Genomic DNA, 19884 nt, shown 5'->3' with positions numbered 1-19884 from the left:
AGGTAAAGAAGTCAATGGTCAGTTGTTATATCACGGGTCACTATGACCTAGTTTTAAGGCAGCTGATCCTTGGTTATGTTTATGTTGTTTGTGTGCTTTTGTCAATCTGTTGTATTTTGCATGTTTTACAAAATAATCAGAAATACTGTTAAGATATTGGGGGTTTCCACTTAAAAAATAGTTTTAAGAAACACTGAACTCTTTGTGGCATACTTTAGGGTCAGTCAAATCGTTTGTTGTTATTGAATAATCCTTACCAACTTCACATTTAGACATATTGGCAATACTTAGAAAAATCTTGCTCAAAAACAAGCTTTTAAGTTAGAATATTTTTTAATATAAATTTTTTACAACAATAGTACGTATACATATTTTAGAAACATTATTTCATAAATTTTATTATATTGAAATTGCAATTTACTGCATGAATACAGAAACCAGTTTAAAACAGTACTAGTTCAAATAAACTGTTTACATTTTTCTGCCTAATATCAATAGTCTTTAAGTTAAGAAAGGTTAGTAAAATGATTGATTTTTTGCTCTTGGTTCATTTATATTTTGCTATTCCTGAACTGCTGTAAAAGCACACCAAATTATTAAATGGTAATTGTAATACATAAAAGTTGAGATCAATTTTTTTCAAGAATAACGAGAAAGTGATAATGTAAAAATCATCCATTTATCAGATAAGGGATTAGATAGATAACACCATAAATAAAAAATGACAAAAATTCAATTAATACAATAATGTTATAAGTCTAGATCAATAAGTGTATGGATATAGGACAATGACCTTCATATGATTGATATAGTAAAGTAAAGGTCATTCCATATATAATATAACATAGTATGCTCAGTCAATAATGTTAGTCCCAAGCTAGTGCCCCATCATATATCATATGTAAACTAACTGATGAGATGTTATGGTCACTTGTAATGGCATATAAACTTAATGTAATGTTTCATAAGCAATAGTAATTACGATTTCACTACAGTTTGAGTTATATTCCTAAAACTTCAAATGATAAAACAGGTGGGGAAAATATTTGAAAATAAAGGACTGAAAAATCAAAGTACAAAGATGTCTTAGTTATCCCTTATATAAAATAAATGAGTACATCTTCTTCAAACTGTCCAATCACCAAACAAAAAAGAATCAAGTACATATCAACATAAGATATATTAAAATAAAATAGAATGAGGAAAAAGGGGGTTATTTTGGCCTAAGCTATAAGCCATGACTTTTGCTAGTTGCTGCTAGCTTATAAAGCGTGTCTTGTTTCTGAAAATATTTTAAAGATATAAATATTATAAAGTTATCTTTTAAAAAAAATATATATACATATAAAATACATTCCAACATGTAATATTTGTGATGTAAATGAATAGAAAAGTAAAATGTTGTGTGCTTGTTGTCTAAATGTTGTTTACAAATAGTCATTGTGCTCATTTTGAGATATCCATGCTAACAGTCATTGTGATCCAGTTATTGATTTTTTTTTTATAAAAGCTTCAACAATAGATAAATTTATACCATGTTTAACTGAAAAGAGTTAGAGACTTCAATACATGAGCGAACATTTGTAACCTTCAAACTTTTTGAACAGACTGACAACATAAGAAGCTAATCCAAAAGTCCATTTTCCAATTCCAAGCTTTGTTTTCAATATGATTCAAAGAGAAGTTTTAGAATATTTTAGAACAAAATACAACACCTATTTCCTAAATTTAAAATCTCTTAGAAAAAGGGAGGTAACTAATGTTTCCAGTTTTAGAAAATTTAAAAAAATAAAAAAAAAAAACATATTTCTAAATTTAGAATCTTTTTATAAAAAAAAAAACGGAAAACACCATTTTTTCAATTTTAGAATCAATCTTATAAAAAAAAAAAGGAAATAACCTATTTAAATGTACACAGTGACTGTTAGAGTATAGCTGTCAATTCTTTTTATGGTCACAGCTGCTCAAATGATTTATGAACATCGGCATTCATTCTACCAACTGGTTAATACTTTTTTGGTTTTTATATTCTCTTTAAGTATTGTAAAAAATTTTCTTTTATTTTACAAATTTTAATTATAGAGCTGAAAGAAAAATATGATGTTTTATTTATATATATGGTTTTGAAATTTTTTCCCATTAAATTTTGTGAACATTTTGCATGTTTGTTTTCTTCTCCCGTTCTCCTCCACATTATAAAAACCCAATTATTTGTCTGTCTTCAAAATAGACTGATGTTCATATTAAAAAAAAATATTAGCACTGATTTTATTTTACAAAATTATTTTTTATATGCTTTACTTATATGTATATCCTAAATAAAGTAAATGTCCTTGGCTCCCATAAGGTTAAAATTGATGAATGGGCACAACTGACTTGCTTGTTTTTTTATTTGAGATGTGACAATAGTGGCATATCGAGGTAAAGTACAATAATGCCTTCTCAGTTTTATATTATTTTGTTGTCAGAAAAAAATGGCAAACAATTTTCATGATAACAATTCTGGTTTGAAAATAAAAATAAAATTAGACTTTATAAATATGATGTGGTGTTAAAATGAGAACAATAGAATTATAATTGTCAATTATTTATACCACCATCATTTTGGTTTTTATGAAGGGTCTTTCAAAAATTTTCTTCTCATTTCAATCTTCTCAAAATGTTAACTTGTGTTGATTACAATTAACATGTTAAAATCGTCATTTAATCATTCATGTATTTCAAAAAAGATAACTTTTTACAAATTATCTTCTCTGCTAGTTTTACACTGCCTCTGAACAATTTTTGAAGTCTGTGCCTCTCAACCTTAGAAAATTGCTTGCTGTTTTTTGGTTGTTAGATAGCAATGTGTTCTGTTGTGAGACCATACAATATGCACCTGTGCACTTATTCAATCCTTTAGAGTGTATTGATATGATAATAGTCTGTTATATGAATGAAATTATATGCACTTTTAAAATGTACTTCACTTTTTATATCTGATGGAACTATTATATTTATTCACAGTTTGAAATATTTCATTGAAATGCATACTTTATTTAATGTAAAAACAAACCAACAAAAAACACCAGAAACATTATTTATGTTTAAGAGGTGAAAATAAAATGTGAGGTAGATTTTGAAGTGTCGATCCTTTATATTGGGACATTTGTTGACTTTTATAACTATGCTTCCTTCCCGACTCTGGCTTACAGGTTCACAGACTAACACTGCCGGACAAACAGTTCCATGTAAGTCAGTTACCTCCCTTCTAGACATTTTAGATAGTTTCACAAATAAAGATCAACATACAGAAAACATCACTGTTTACCAGAAAATAATGTTTTACAAGTGTGATTATTATCATACAAATTTTTTAGGCAAAAATGAAAACAATTTTATCCTTTGGATTTTATGTTTGGTATGTTCATAAAGTTCTAAGGATATAAGATATGTTGATCTTATGTTGCGTTGATATGTTTACCAACAAAAGTGAAGGTGACATAGTGCCATTAATGTCCTCCAACCTTGACCCTCCCTCCCCTATTGCTTTGTTTGGTGAAAGATTTAATATGTTTTAATAAAACATTCAATGGGATCAGAATATATTTAGTACCAATTGTCATCACAGTTTACATGGATAAAAAGGTGGGAACTCATGTCTTTTTTTACTTACATATCTGCCTTCATTTGTTGGGGAAATATACCTGTGTCCATCTCTAACAGTCTTTGAGTGGTTATTGTCTCACATTTAACACCTAAAGTTTACATAAACACTTTTCATATTCATTTTACTTTTCTTTTTTTTAATAATATCTTTCCACATTTACCTCACTGCATTTACTATCACGAAATAATAACAAGCATGCTTCCAGGCACTGCACAACATTAAAGTAACAACACTAAAATGTAAGTTAAGTCATCTTTTTACATCCATTGTCTGTCGTCATAACCTGTAAAAACTTCACTGTCAAAAAGATATGGCTACACATAGGAATGATTTGATATTTGATCAGATTCTGTATAATAATAAGCTGTACCATGGAAGCAAATTGAAGATCAGCTGGATAGTAACTTCCTGGCCTTGTGGTCATAAAAATTTTGAGTACGATTATCGAACTAGTACTTAAAAATCAACCAATCAAAGTACTTGATTTGGTGTTTTGAGTACAAATACTCTGCGTATTGAGTAAAGTTTTTTTATCCAGGATCCTGATTGATTATCCTTTTCATTTTAATTAGTGCACAACAACATCTGCATCTTGTTGTTCCATTCCATACAAGTTTTCAGTAACATAGATAGAAAATTTGGGTCCTAGGGATAGTATTAACATGCTAAATGCATTGAACATCCCAGTATAGTCAAGATGATGCATAAATATTGTCTTGGACATTTATGAAATATTTGCCACTGAACATTAAGCAAACATTAATCAATAAATCATAAGGCCATTAATACCAGGTGAATGATACAGCTCATTAGATTCTTTAGTTTTATAACTCATTTATTCATGTACATATTCTGTGATGTAAAAAATCATTATAATGTGATATTTAATATGTGTCTTGTTTGAGTTTATCCATTACTAATTCTCTGTGGTGGGAGGAGTCACATGTCAGTCCCTACTTAAGTCCACCAGGCCTCCAAGCAATCATTATAGGTCCACCAGGCCTCCAAGCAATCATTATAAAGCAATGATGTTCACCTTGACTTTGTGCTTTGAATGTTACTGTGAATGTCACTACACCTTTTGTACATGTTATGTGGCTTATTCTATAACGCTTTTCTATCATACACATTTTATACATGTTATTTGGCTATTTATTTATTACTCTTTTCTCATATACATTTTATATGTGTAATGTGGCTTGTTGTTTATTGCATTTCTATCATACTCATTTCATAACCGTCTTTTCTAGCTATACTCTTCTTTATTATTGCATTTCTATCATACACTGTGTGTAAATGTTTGGCTTTTCTGTTACTGCTAATCTATTATTCTTATTTGTATATGTCAAGATATTGAGCTGTTCATATTATATTATTATTTGATTTATTTATTTTGTCATATATATATATTATTTTTCATGATATACATTTCTTTCTATAATGGATAAAGATGATAATCAAATACTGCGCCTAAGGAAAGAAAATAACACTTGATACTTCTGTATTTCAAAATTGTTTTCTTCAATATCTCAAAAATGTTCTAAACAAGTCAAATACTTATGAATATTCAGCATTTGTGATGCAAAACTTTCATTATGGAAATTGGCAAAAAAAAAAAAAAAAATTTAAAACCTTCAGGTTTATTTTATTAGGATTCACATTAAAATGATTTCTGAAATTATGCCTTTAAAGTTTATTAATTATTGATATTTGTTGAAATTTGAATTTTAATGTTTGGAATTTGATGCCAGTTATCTGTTTATTTAATATGAATTTATCTTTCAGTCTTTTAATGCATCTTTCTTATCTGTGCTTGTGCTATTGGTGGCTGGCTATTATAGCTACTGCATGGTCTTCTATAGATATATCACACGTCATGAGAAATTTTCTTATTATGATATGACTTATTATAGAACTAAAAAAGAGATGTTTTAAAGTCCATTGAAATCAATTTCTGATTCTTATAATGTTAAGGAAATAATTGAACCAATAAAATTGAGAATGGAAATGGGGAATGTGTCAAAGAAACAACAACCTGACCATAGAAAAAACAATACCAATGCATGCATATATATTACGTCTTCTGTGAACATTTTTATTTACATAAGGTTTGAATCCCAAATATATTTCATTCAGTGATAATTGATAAAAAAAACATTGGCTTCTAATTAATTTTTGGGACAAAGTTTACCCAAAGTGATCTTCACATAATTATGGAGCATGTGTAACAAAAGTGTGACGATAGAGTGATGTTTATTTGTTGTTGTTTTTTTTTTTATATTTTCCATTATATGTTACGGAAGTATTTTCTAGAGTAATATGCTATTTTAAGTATCTCACTTTAAAAAAGTAAAGTAAAGTAATCTTTATTTAAAGTCATGTTGCATATATACACAATAACAATGAACATGAGCTCTTTAAACCGACTCTGTGCTGTATTTTAATACCCATAGGCTTTGAGTAAGTTTACATCCATGTTTTGATTTCTTATAAAAGTGACCAATGTCATAATACTCAGTTTAAATTAGTATCTTAGAAAGATAAGCGGATCTATCAAATAAGAAGGTCAATCTGACCTATATTTTACACTTCATTAACTTTTATGATGAAGTAATCTGATTTTAAGTGACCTATATTCCTATAAAGATTATTCTTGGAGAGAATGATAATCACTTTAGAAAAAGAGGCGATATGTAACAAGTAATTACAGTAAAACAGAACAAATATATAACTATCCAAGTTTTATGAAACAAGAACTATTTACTAGTTATTTTCAGAATGGGAGTATATATATCCTTATTTATTTACTTCAGCATGCAATTTTGTATGAATATACAATTTCCATATATGATATGTTCTACATTTTCTTTCTAATTTATCTTTAATTTACAATAGATCTTCTAGCTCTGTACTATATTCATTTCAAATATTTATAAATTTACCAAATTATTTATTATTAATTTTTTTATTTTATGTTTTATTTTATTAGTGCTTACTAGTGACGCTGACGTTAAAGTGGGTATGTGTATTTATATATTTTTTCGGCATGTGTTTGGCATGCGTTTTGACTACTTTGTCATGTCATTGAAAGAGCATTGTGTCAGGCATACAGAAAGTTGTCCTTGATGCAAACTTGTTGAATAGTTTCATGTGTTTCTGAATAGTGTTGGCTTTCGATTTCTTAACCTAAGAAAAAAGTAAAGGTTATGAATAAAGGCACTCAAACAAAAGGAAGTATTCAAACTGTAATGGCTTCATGAGATTTTGGAAAACATTTCAAGCTTGGCTTCAGTTTTCTTAACCTTAGTCTTAGAATAAAGTAAAGGTTATGAATAACTGCATGTGGATAGAAGGTTTCTGAAAGATTGTTTAATGCTTGGTATCAGTTTTCTTAACCTAAGACCTAAAGTAAAGGTCATGAATAACTGCACGTTGATATCAGGAAGTATAGAACAGGAAGCAACTTAAATCTTATGATTGATGATCAATTCTGCTGCAAGTTCTTCATTAGATTTTAAACATTTTTTGAATGTCAGGTATTAAAAACCAGAATTGCTAAGATAGAAAGAATTGATGTAAATCTATTAAAAGTCACCTGAAGCAGGAAGCTTACTCAGCAATATTGATTTCAATACTTGGGAAAATTTGAAATGTTTAGAGATCAAATTTCCATTTCTACTAAAAAAAAGTCTATTGTTTTCGGAATGGTTTTGCATGGACAAACAGTTGAGATTTTGCATGCAGGTTTTTAAACAGAGCATTTGTTTCTTATGCTTGTGACTTTATTATTATGTTGGTTTTACAATTTGTAAGTGAAATTCGCTGCATGGTTTCCAATAGTGAACACAATTTACATGTAAGTGAATTCAGAATGATCCCCTACATACAGTAGATGTCACTGAGATGCAACCATGACAAAGTAACAAAATACCATGAGAAATATCACAGATCAAAGAACCTGGTGACTCTTGAATTCGTGATGTTGTATGCAGACTTCTATGTGTGCATTTGATTTTGTTTCAATTGAGGATCTAAGTTTGATATCCATACTCATTTAAAACAGTTGTAATAAGGGCTTATAAGTTAGTTTATAAAGGACAGGATTTTGATTAGTTCTGGCTATCTACATGCCATGTTCTTATATATTTGTTTCTTGTGATTCAAGTTTCCTTGACTGTTAATGCTATTGTGAGGATTATATTTAGTTATCTTTGGTGAACAAGTTTAGGGACTGCCCAGTTTTTTTAAGAGCCAAAGCTGAAAAATTTGTTTCCTGTAGGTAACTAGGTTTTATAGGTACTAACATAAGTTTTTGCATGGCGATCTAGAATTGCTGTAGATGCCTGAATTGATTGTTGAATATAGTTACGTCTGCAATTGTTTCATATATAAGTGTGCGATTGTTTCATATCTATAGGTGTGCAGTTGTTTCATATATATGTGTGTGTTTCATATATTATGTTACAAACTCCCAACATTTTAAAATTATGCATAAAAACAGTCTATTTTGACTTATTTTAGTTAAATGCACTTCTGTGTGTCTTATGATCTTTGGTTTACACAAAAGTGCAGAAAAAAATATTGTTTACATACAAAAGAAAACAAATCACTGACCAAATATATAGTATTGTTTTATTTAGACTGAAAGATTAACAATTGAAAAAAGGAATACCGGTTACGAACAACTCAGAAAATATATTTTTCCTAATTTAGCTCCACTTAAAAAAAAAATCCAGTTAAATTAAGATATATTGTTGTCTTCATGCTTAGTTTCTATTTTGATAGATCTTGGATCAATAAATCCAGAAGTGCCAACAGGAAACTCCCATAATTCCAACAATACCAATGCTGTTAACAACAAAGTGGGTAATGGTGAGCCAAAGAAACCTGCACCACAGGCATCAGCAAGGAAAGAGAAGTCAGTCCTACAGGCTAAACTTACCAGACTTGCCATCCAAATAGGATATGGAGGTAATTAGATGTATTCTATACTAGTATCTAGTTTATACTTATGATCTATTAAGAGCATACATTTTTAAAGGTGTTAGAAATAACCTTGCATAATATAAGAAAAAGAAGATGTGGTATGATAATGCAATCATCTATAGGCCACTGTGCAACCTTCAACAATAGAAAATCCCATACTTCATAACAATCTATAAAAGGCCCTGAAAAAACATAGGTAAAACAATTCAAACAAAAAAATAACAGCCTGATTGATATATGTACAAAACTATTGAGGAAAAACAAGTATGATGTACAACAACAAAAGACATTCACTAAATTGAGCGATTTACTTGTTTGAGACGGTCATTGCTATAATTATCTCCCTTTGTTTCAAACCTTTTGTAGCTATAATTATCTCCCCTCATTTCAAACTGGAGTGCCTATAATTGCCTCCCTTATTTCAGACAGACTATATTATCTTTCTTTGTTTCAGGAACTGCCATTGCTGTAGCTACTGTATTAATTCTCATTATCAAGTTCTGTGTGAAGGAGTTTGCCATCAACGGGAATGAATGGACAAGTGACAAAACTGCCAACTACATTGAACATTTTGTCAAACATTTCATCATTGGTGTGACTGTGTTAGTTGTAGCAGTACCAGAGGGTCTTCCATTAGCTGTTACTTTATCTCTAGCTTATTCTGTTAGAGTAAGTTTATCTGCAATTAAATAGTTAAAAGCATATTTAGATGAAACCTAATATTGAGAATAAGTATACACTCAACATTTCTCAATAATTGTTTGTTGATTTATTCTTTTTAAACCAAGCATTACTGCTACATGACTACCCAATCTGCTATTCCAGATACTGTACCGTATCAATATTGATTTGTAGGGGACTCTTTTTTGTGAAGATCGTGTTATAAAAGGTAAACAATGAAAATGTTCAACAAAATACAAATTTCCCAAAGGCTTGTATACTGAATGCTAAATGATAAAGTGACATATCTTGTTGTTGAATTTATCTTATTAGAAGCATATAATAAATTAACTTTTGTGTAAATATCATAAAGGATACCTTCATCTGACATACTATGTTATTGTCCTGATATCCTTTCAATATTTGCCTATAAAGCTTATACAGCTTCAGCCATTCAGCTTTTAGTAATACTGAATACTAAGTTGTAAGTAATCACTAAATAGGCCTGTTGTTTTTATTTTGATAGAAAATGATGGATGACAATAACTTGGTGCGACATTTAGATGCTTGTGAAACAATGGGAAATGCAACAGCCATTTGTTCTGATAAAACTGGAACATTAACAACCAACAGAATGACAGTTGTTCAGAGTTATATTGGAGGTAAGGGCATAGTAGTATGATATTTTGTAAATTCAGAAATTTTTGGGAGCATTTTGTGATTGCAACTTTTTAATGACCACCCAAAATTCAAAATTTATCATTGTGATTTCAGCAAAAAATTGCATACAGGTATATATATTAGAATTCAGAATGCGAGTTTGTATTACTGCGATTCTCAGGCTGTGATATTATGCACCTATACAAAAACCTCACAATAATTTCTGATTTTCCGGTATACAACTGGAACTTAAAGGGAAATTCCGCGATTTTTGTGCCCCACCTACGATAGTAGAGGGGCATTATGTTTTCTGGTCTGTGCGTCCGTTCGTCCGTCCGTCTGTCCCGCTTCAGATTAAAGTTTTTGGTCAAGGTAGTTTTTGATGAAGTTGAAGTCCAATTGACTTCAAACTTAGTATACATGTTCCCTATGATATGATCTTTTTAATTTTAATGCCAATTTCACGGTCCACTGAACATAGAAAATGATAGTGCGAGTGGGGCATTCGTGTACTGGGGACACATTCTTGTTTACTTATCATCTAATTATGTTCATCTTAACATAAAAAAACTCATTTGCAAAGTTTTAAATTTATATTCCTTCTAATGACGGAGAAAATCAAGTATTTGTAATTTTTTTGATGACCTTCTCGAGTGGGTTGTGACGTTTTAGCCCGATGTGTTGAATTCTGGGAAAATATAAAATCTGTTTATCTCTTATAGTTTATCAACAATTCACGTAATTAAAAGCGCACAGTATGTATTTTGTTTGAATGCTAGAATAAGGTTAAAGTAACAACACTAGATAAAAAGCCATACAATTTACAGGCTAATAATTTTATACAAGCCACAAGTCTTAAAAAATGAATCCCAACATTAAACCTTTTTTTTTTCGTTGGTGTTTCACTGAATTTATATGACACACGCAATGTAATATGAGTTAGAAAACATTGCAATTTGAAAATAAATATCGTTAATTGACTTTAAATGTGTAAATTGATTTTAAATTAATCTTCTTTTTTTCAGGAGTTCATTACAAACAGGTTCCTAACTTTGAAACTTTAGCTGCTAATTTTAGAGAGTTGATAGTGTGGGGCATAGCTATCAACAGTGGTTATACCTCCAGAATAAAGGTAATGGTACCCCTATAGTTGTCTTTTATACTTCTAACTGAGTCAGTACTAGGACCATGGAGAAGTTATTTCCTGTTCTCAATATAGAGAATGGAAATAACTATTGATGTTCAGAACAATTTTCACAATGACTTAATAAAGTGATTTTTTCCTTTGAAGTTTTACCCTTGTTATGCACAAAACATAGATCATTGATGACAGATGTTAAATTTATTGAGGACTTTAATTAATTTTTCAATAAAAGTTGTTTCGAACTGTTTATTTGTTTCTGATTTTAGTTATCAGATGACGGGGGTCTTCCTGCACAGCTAGGAAATAAAACAGAGTGTGCCCTGTTAGGATTTGTTCTGGATATGAAACAGAGCTATGAATCTGTAAGACAAGAAGTGACTGAAGAACGTTTAACCAAAGTATACACCTTTAACTCGGTAAGGAAGTCTATGAGTACAGTCATTCCTACCAACAAGGGCTACAGGCTTTTCACAAAGGGAGCTTCAGAAATTGTTTTAAAAAAGTAAGTAAAATTGATTTATGCTCAAGTTTTAAATTTCAATGTGTGAATAAGAGCATATGATTCAGTTACAGGGGAGGTAATGCCATCACTCTTGTAAGATTTAAAAAATAAATTGGATATCACAAAGTTGTTCTAAACACTTTGTTAAATAGACCTTGATGCATATCACAAAGTTGTATTAAACACTTCGTTAAACAGACCTCGATGCATATCACAAAGTTGTACTTTTAAGGGGGCTCGCGGGTCTAAATCAAAATTTTTATTTAATATAGGATTTTGCTATATTTTTCTATAAATTAACTTTATCTTATACCTAATAGAAAAAATGAAATAAAAAAATGGGATCACCGTTCATTTATGCTGACAATCTGCCTTCGAAAGAAGCATACATTTTTGTTAATGTCCTTTTTTTCTGTTGAACTAATAGGAGAAATAGCGGTAATATCGAAATAAAAAAAGAACTAAATTAACGAAATCGCTTAAATTGTACAATTATTTAGTTTGTGTACAGCTTATTCGAAAACAACAATAAAACATATAGGTCAAAAAAGATATTTCAATTTTAATGCCAAAAAAATGGCATTTTTGCATCAAAGGGAGATAACTTGAAGCTTTTTCAAAGATAATTTACATTTTAAAAGTCGCCTGGGGCCAACAAGATTGATTTGTGTACCATATGACAAAGTAACAACTACTAAAGATAATTAATAAAATTTGTAAAAAAAAAAAGTTTAATTTTTTTCTGAAAAATCTTATACCCGCATCATTATTCTTCTTTCTTTATTTTAGATGTACCCATATCTTAGATTGTAAGGGCCAAGTTTTACCATTCTCCCCAGAGGATCAGGATAAAATAGTGAAAACAGTCATAGAACCAATGGCAAGTGATGGACTTCGAACAATCTGTTTGGCTTACAAAGATTTTGTTAAAGGTAAAGATTCAGATAGTACAGCTTATAATTTATTAAAGCTAGTGTTATGCTCATTTAACATAATGAACTAATACAAGATGTACCTAACTTTAATCAACTGTCTTCCATCCATCATTGAACAATGACATTCTAAATGACAATAAATGACAATTGGGACAAGTCTTGAACAAATTTTTTAAAAAACTTGTATGCATTATGGTTGAAGAAAACCCTTCCCATATAGCTACTTCATAACCAAATTGTCTCTTGCTGGACTTAATGATCAATTAAAGAAATAGGAGAACATTTTCTCTTCTGTAATTTCAATAATTTTATGAGTTTTCTGAAAAAGGCAAGACTGGAATCTTGAGGTACAAAGTAAATTTTGTATACTGCCTATTACACTAGCTAAAATTGTCAAAATCTATACTAAGCTATATTTCTGTATTATAGGTGAAAGTGACGGTGTCAATGATGTAACATTCTCCGAGGAACCTGACTGGGAGGAGGAAGGTGACATAGTAAAGGGTCTGACATGTTTACTGGTTGTTGGTATTGAAGATCCAGTAAGACCGGAGGTTTGTATTTTAATGGATTTCATGCTAAAAATATGTTAATTTGAAAGTAAAGGTTCAAATTAAAAATTTGATATACGGGTAGTTGATATGCTGAATATAACCATGTATCTAGATATTATTAAACTGATCCACTCTGAGGTCCAAAGGTTTCAAAACTAAACTTTGTTTGATTATATTAATAATTGAATGCATTGGAATCTTTGATATGCTGAATCTAACTATGTATTTATAACTAGGATATAGTACCATAATAGGTAAATATCCAATTTCAAACTATTAAGTTTTAGACCACATTTATTCTGTGTCAAAAACCTAATTTTTTTTTTATCCCAATCCAAATTAAGAGTGTATCATGCTTAAATGGTGAGTCCATACTTGCATCAGCTGTTCAGGGTTGGTCCTATGTGGTCGTATCAAGCTACGCTCTAGCAGAGCCTTTTATTTGTAGATGTATAAATTTTTATATCTGATTTGTTATAGGTACCCAATGCTATCAAGAAATGTCAGAGAGCAGGTATCTGTGTAAGAATGGTAACTGGTGACAATGTGAATACAGCAAGATCTATCGCCACTAAATGTGGAATCCTTGATCCTAATGAAGATTTTCTTGTCATTGATGGCAAAGAATTTAATAAACGTATCTTAGATGAAGACGGCGAGGTATTACATTATGATTAGACACCATTATTTGATTATTTACAGAATCTCAGTTTAAAATTTTAAAAAATACAGTATTTTGAAAAATGCGCAAATCATGTTGTTTTAATAGATTGTTGAAAATTGGCCTAGATAAGTCCAGATAGTACAAGACAGTGTACATTAAAAAGACAATACCTTGTTATTGTCCATAATATGCATGAAATATCTGCAAGGGAAATAACCATCCGGAAAATTGTTTCCCTATAAAATGGTGAAGTCTTTACAAGCTATGGTAAATACTGAAACATGTTGATGTTTTGAAATCCTTTTATTATCTTTTTTTTCAATTTGCTTGGCTTATAATGACACTGATTTCAAATACTGAAACTAGCTTATAAATATATACACAACAATAATTAGATGATACTTTTCAATTTCTGATTTTTTTCTGTTTCTGGAGAGTATATGTAAACCTTGATACATTCTTAGTATTGTTGTTTTCAGGTTTCACAGGAATTATTTGACAAAGTTTGGCCTAAATTACGTGTACTGGCCCGATCATCACCACAGGATAAATATGTACTAGTAAAAGGTATTATAGACAGTAAGATGAGCACTGCTAGAGAAGTGGTAGCAGTTACTGGAGATGGAACCAATGATGGACCTGCTCTCAAAAAGGCTGATGTCGGATTTGCAATGGTATGTTCACCTGTTAAGTTAAGATGCTTCATTGTTAAAAGAAGATGTGGTATGAGTGCTAATGAGACAACTTTCCTACCAAGGCACAATGTATAAAAAGTTAATAATTTTAGGTCAAAGTATTGCCTTTAACACACTCTTGGCTACCACCGATCAGCAAAGTATAAGGCCAAGGGATCCCAAAATGTCAAATAGGAAAACCAATTGTCTAATCTCCATTAAAAAAAAATGAGAAATGCATGTGAGACATATACGCATGGAGATATATAATGTTATTGTGGTGCCAGACTGAAAATCTATAACCTCACATATGTGGTGGCACTTACCTGTGTTACAGTTTTTTTAAATGCAACTCCTTCAAATCAGATATTTTACAGGACACAGAGTTGTGCATCTGTTATTTTAATTCTGTCTCCTAATGATCATTAATGTTTCCCATATCTAAACATCTATTGAAGCCATTTCTATTTATATTATATGGAGTTGTCAAGTTACACTCATCTTCCTTTAAAGACTCACCCATTTTCTTTACTTTATATGATATATATTTATAGGTATTAAAATGTTTGATGAGTTATGTTTGTTCTTTATTGTATAGGGTATATCAGGAACAGATGTAGCCAAAGAAGCCTCAGACATTATTTTAACGGATGACAACTTTACCAGTATTGTTAAGGCTGTGATGTGGGGTAGAAATGTTTATGATAGTATTGCTAAGTTTTTACAGTTCCAGTTGACAGTCAATGTTGTTGCTGTACTTGTAGCTTTCCTTGGAGCCTGTATTATTGATGTGAGTTGTAATACGTTAAGAGTTAAATTATTAGACAGTTTGCAGACCTTGATTGTTTTTAGTGGGAATTTTGATTGGGTTCAAATTGTTTGATATAAAGTAGCAATCTTTTTATTTATCTGTAAATTTGAACAGTCTTTCACTTTAAAATATGAACTCTTTCCAACACTCCTTTTCTGTCTGTCATTTCTACATTTATTTTCAGAAAAACTCCAAAATTGTGTCTACCATTAATATTTGCATTGAAGTCAAATATTTGGCTTTTTTTTCCTTACTGGATGTTTTTTTTTTACTTGGAAATAAAACAAACTTGATAAACTGTTCAGTATAAGGGACATTTGCATAAAAAAAATATATCAGATCATGCTTGGACTGTCTATTTCAACAAACATGAAAAGTTCATTAGGTCATGTTATATACATTTAAATAGAGTCTACTGTGGATTCATCAAAACTCATTGGATTACAATTTTCATGGGTACAGGGGAACCACAAATTCATATGTTCAATTAATTGAATATTTTCTAAGGGAATGTATGTAGACTGCCAAAACAACATGATTAAATATATCCACAGTTTTCCTAAACCCATGAAAAATTGGCACCCACAAAATATAAATCAATCCACAGTTAATGGTGTTGATATAGCATTTTAATTGTTTTATATGATTCTTGTTACAGGACAGTCCTCTCCGAGCTATTCAGATGTTGTGGGTGAACTTGATTATGGACACTCTGGCTTCATTAGCTCTTGCTACAGAGCTTCCTAGTGAGGAGTTGTTAGAACGTAAACCTTATGGCAGAACGAAAGCTCTCATTTCTAGAACCATGACAAAAAATATTATTGGTCATGCCATCTATCAGCTAACTGTTATATTTTGTTTACTTTTCTTGGGTAAGTCTTTTATAGAGCAGTTAGTAATGCTTCGTAAAAAGCACTGTTGCCAAGTCTATTACAAAAAAATTGAATGATCTAAATTATAAATATTGAGATACAAAATGCCATCTTGTCCTTAGCTTTAGTATTGTGACTATATCTAATCATTTCATGTAGCTAGTTTTGAAATTAAGTGCTAGTTCTTGTCAAGATAATATCAAATGCACAAAATCACAAAAAAGAAAAATGATATTATAAGGCTTATTCTGAACAATTTATGAATCTTTTTAACTTAATGTAAGTGTGTAGTGGCCAATTGTTACAGTTGTTAGTTTCAATTCAGCAATGAACTATGACCTTTGACAGAGACCTGTCAATCAATAAATCAAAGAAATAACATGTTTACTTTGTCTATTTGGAAATAAGAATACAGACAGTTTGTCTACATATTCAGTTTGAATCTTTACATAAGTGTTTTTATAGACATACAAAATAGATATATTTGTATTGTCAAGATTTTGTAAAATGTTGTATTTGTCTATATTTTATTTACAGGTCCTCAGTTTTTTGACATTGATAGTGGAATAGGAGGAGATATTCATTCTCCACCAACTCAGCACTTTACTATTATATTTAATACATTTGTTATGATGACTCTTTGTAATGAGGTCAATGCTAGAAAAATCCATGGGCAGCGTAATATTCTGGAGGGATTACAGAGGAATCCAGTATTTATAGTTATCTGGATAGGAACCTTTATAGCTCAGGTAAAGTTATAATTATATATTACAAATGTAGCTGAGTGCTGTTTAAGTACGGGTTATAAGGAGGTTTTAGAGTACTGAAAATCATGACTGTTCTGCTGAAGGGGAATGGTAATATTTTTTAAAGTAAAAAAAGACTTTTTTAAATTTGGTTAGGAGTAGATGCGCTTATTTTTTTCTGAAATAGCCTATAGTTTGATAGGAACATTGGAAGCTCAGGTCACATCTCTATATTTGTATGCCAAAAGACTAACAAGACAATTGCTATGAAAGCTGATGCAAACAGAATGCATACAAATTAAATTTTAATCAAGATATTGAATAATATTACATCGAATTTTACAATTTAACCATATTTCAGATCTAATTGACAAATATATATTATGATCTATATGAAATATTTGCCTCTGAATACTAAACAACAAACGAGCTGGTAATCAGAACTGCCCTTTGGCACTAAATGTTTTATTTTACCATCAAAATTGGTCAATATGTTTTATACTCAATCCACTGTTTATTTGCAAAACACATATATGTACTGTAATGAGTTTTAATTCATAAGGGATATGCCATATAATTTCAGATAGTACTAGTACAAGTTGGAGGTTCTGTGTTTTACACCAAAGGATTAACACTAGAGCAGTGGTTTTGGTGTATATTTTTAGGAATAGGGGATCTGATATGGGGACAGGTAAGTATCTTAACCGATAAGATTGATTGATTGGTTGGTGTTTAACTGATTATAAAGGTGGTGCATACTTTGAGGCTAACAAATTGTTGAAGTATTCAGTATTTGATTCTAGTAAAAAAAAAACTAATAATAAACTGCTGTACATTATATTTTAAGTTTTAGAACAATACTGTTATAACTGGGTATTGCAGTCATAATATTAATGCTCATATGTTTTAAACAAATGAGAACTTGATTAAGTTAGCACATCAAAATGAGAGACAGAATCCTGTGGATTTGTGTTATTTCGGAATTAAGTAGAGGAAACTGTCTCTATCACTGGCTTACACCCACTTATTGAAGCACATGAATAAACATTTCTTGATTTAAAGTTCCGACTATTGTCAACTCACTCGTCATTATGTATATTACAAAAAAGAAGGAAGTGATAACATGGGAATGATTTATTTTCTTTTATGACAAAAAAATATGACAAAAAAACATCAATATATATATATATGTTTTATGTTGAAAAATGTTTGATATATTTTACAGCTTGTTACAACTGTTCCAACAAGTACAATACCTAAAAATGTTTGCCGTCGCCTACGTGGCAGACACGAAGAAGATGAAGAAGTCGATCATGACATTATGATGGAAGAGGAAGATGTAGGAGGAAGGCGTGGCCAGATCCTATGGGTCAGAGGCCTTACCAGACTCCAGCAACAGGTAGGAGGTCATTTTATCTGTCTACGGTCAAGTATATGCCACATAAATAAATGGAAAATCAATCTCGTGTTATGTTGTACAGTTACTTACGTAAGATAATTATTAAAATCTCATGTGTAGGGGAAGTTTTAAACAATTTACAATAAAAAGATATAATTTTAAATGTGAAAACAAATTGTTTCACTATTTAATAGTTCATGAGGCCATTTCATCTCAATTAAAATATCTTTGCATTGTTGACTTGTAACAATGTGACTGGATACATTGTACAAAATCATTGCATTTTGAGTCATGTTATCAAGGCTGCAATACATTGATTTAGATAACAACAAAAAAAGATGTGTCGATACATGTGGCATGTATATTTATAGAATCAATATTCATAGTCCTGTCTTGTTTGATAGACATATGTTGTATTTAAATGCCTGCATTAGTGTACTGTAGGGTTGAATTAAAATGAATGAATTAGAAATGATAAGAATTTAATCGCATTATTGAACGAATTAACAGTAACACCAGGATTGAGAATTGGCAACTATTTGGTTAGAAAGTTTCTTTTATTCCTTTAACTTCTCCCTTTTATAAAAATATGACTTTAAAAGTTTTGAAATTAAGAATAGTAAAATGAATCAATGAATTAAAAATTGATATACAAATATTTTATTTATATTATACTTTTTTAACACAGATTCTTTAATTGTAAAAGGAAGTATTAGGGAAATAGTAAATTTTAGATAAGCTAAGCACCAAAAAGTTAAATTTATCAAATAAAATTGTCACTCAGATTTTATTTTGGAACACAGAAAAATTATTACATATTTCAATCCTGGTGAATTATTATATAGATTTTTATGATGTTTGTTTATTTAATTAAGCTTGAAACATTTTTTTACTGATTATGTTTCTTGGTCTTGGTATTTGATTTTGATGGCTTTCTTACTTTCTATCTAGCTAATCTTTGGTTATCCAACATTTTTTAGTGTAGACTAGTGTTTTAGTTTGAGTTATTCCCCTTTCTTTCTTTGTTTATTTTCTTTTACTGTAGCTGCGGTCATCAGATTATCAACCCTTTTTCATTTTGGTGTGTTGTCTTGGCAACATTAAATCATATGTTGAACACACAACTTTTTTTATTGACAGCTGCGAGTTGTTCGAGCGTTTAAGAGCACACTGGAAGATCTTGAAGAAAAACGTAGTATACACAGTTTTCACAGTTTGCACAGTTTACGTAGTTCGCGCAGTCACCCTGGGCCGCGTCCCATTAGTGAAGATCTGTCTAATCACCATCAAAGACTTCGTATCACTATGACAGATGCCACTCATTATCGTTCTCCTCATACTTTTGCAGAACGGACTTTTAAAGCTAAAAGTCAATCATTTGAAAATGTACCATTAGTTAGTAAACAACCATCTCCTGTTTTGGCCCCTATTAATCCAGCCCATAAAGAATCTCCCCCTAAGATTGTAAGTCAGTTAGACCAGAAAGGTGTGACTGAAACCTCTATCTAAGTAAACAGTGCAATATTGATGTCAGCACAGTGTCCTTTTTATTTCACTCAACGCTTTAGGTGTTCTCAAATTCTGTGAAAGATATTTGAAATGTATCCATAATATTTATACACATTCCT

General features: G+C 30.4%; 1 protein-coding gene across 22 annotated transcripts in view; it reads left to right on the top strand.

Annotated features, from left to right (window-relative positions):
* Positions 1 to 19884, top strand: part of LOC139491113 (plasma membrane calcium-transporting ATPase 2-like) — a 113217-nt gene that overhangs the window by 71483 nt on the left and 21850 nt on the right. For 15 of the 22 annotated variants that reach the window (XM_071278576.1, XM_071278488.1, XM_071278507.1 and 12 more), the window contains 16 exons: positions 3195 to 3230; positions 6639 to 6668; positions 8435 to 8620; positions 9090 to 9304; positions 9822 to 9957; positions 10981 to 11087; positions 11366 to 11601; positions 12391 to 12533; positions 12966 to 13090; positions 13571 to 13750; positions 14234 to 14428; positions 15027 to 15218; positions 15898 to 16111; positions 16649 to 16860; positions 17441 to 17548; positions 18083 to 18256. In XM_071278576.1, coding sequence (XP_071134677.1) covers positions 3195 to 3230; positions 6639 to 6668; positions 8435 to 8620; positions 9090 to 9304; positions 9822 to 9957; positions 10981 to 11087; positions 11366 to 11601; positions 12391 to 12533; positions 12966 to 13090; positions 13571 to 13750; positions 14234 to 14428; positions 15027 to 15218; positions 15898 to 16111; positions 16649 to 16860; positions 17441 to 17548; positions 18083 to 18256 — 2489 coding nt within the window. Of the gene's footprint in view, positions 1 to 2397; positions 2422 to 3194; positions 3231 to 6638; positions 6669 to 8434; positions 8621 to 9089; positions 9305 to 9821; positions 9958 to 10980; positions 11088 to 11365; positions 11602 to 12390; positions 12534 to 12965; positions 13091 to 13570; positions 13751 to 14233; positions 14429 to 15026; positions 15219 to 15897; positions 16112 to 16648; positions 16861 to 17440; positions 17549 to 18082; positions 18257 to 19884 lie in introns of all 22 variants that reach the window. The other 7 variants (XM_071278561.1, XM_071278569.1, XM_071278650.1 and 4 more) reach the window with 2 other exon arrangements.

Source organism: Mytilus edulis, chromosome 1, assembly GCF_963676685.1.
Source record: "Mytilus edulis chromosome 1, xbMytEdul2.2, whole genome shotgun sequence".
Lineage (NCBI taxonomy): Eukaryota > Metazoa > Mollusca > Bivalvia > Mytilida > Mytilidae > Mytilus > Mytilus edulis.
This window is presented reverse-complemented; position numbering and strand designations above follow the sequence as displayed.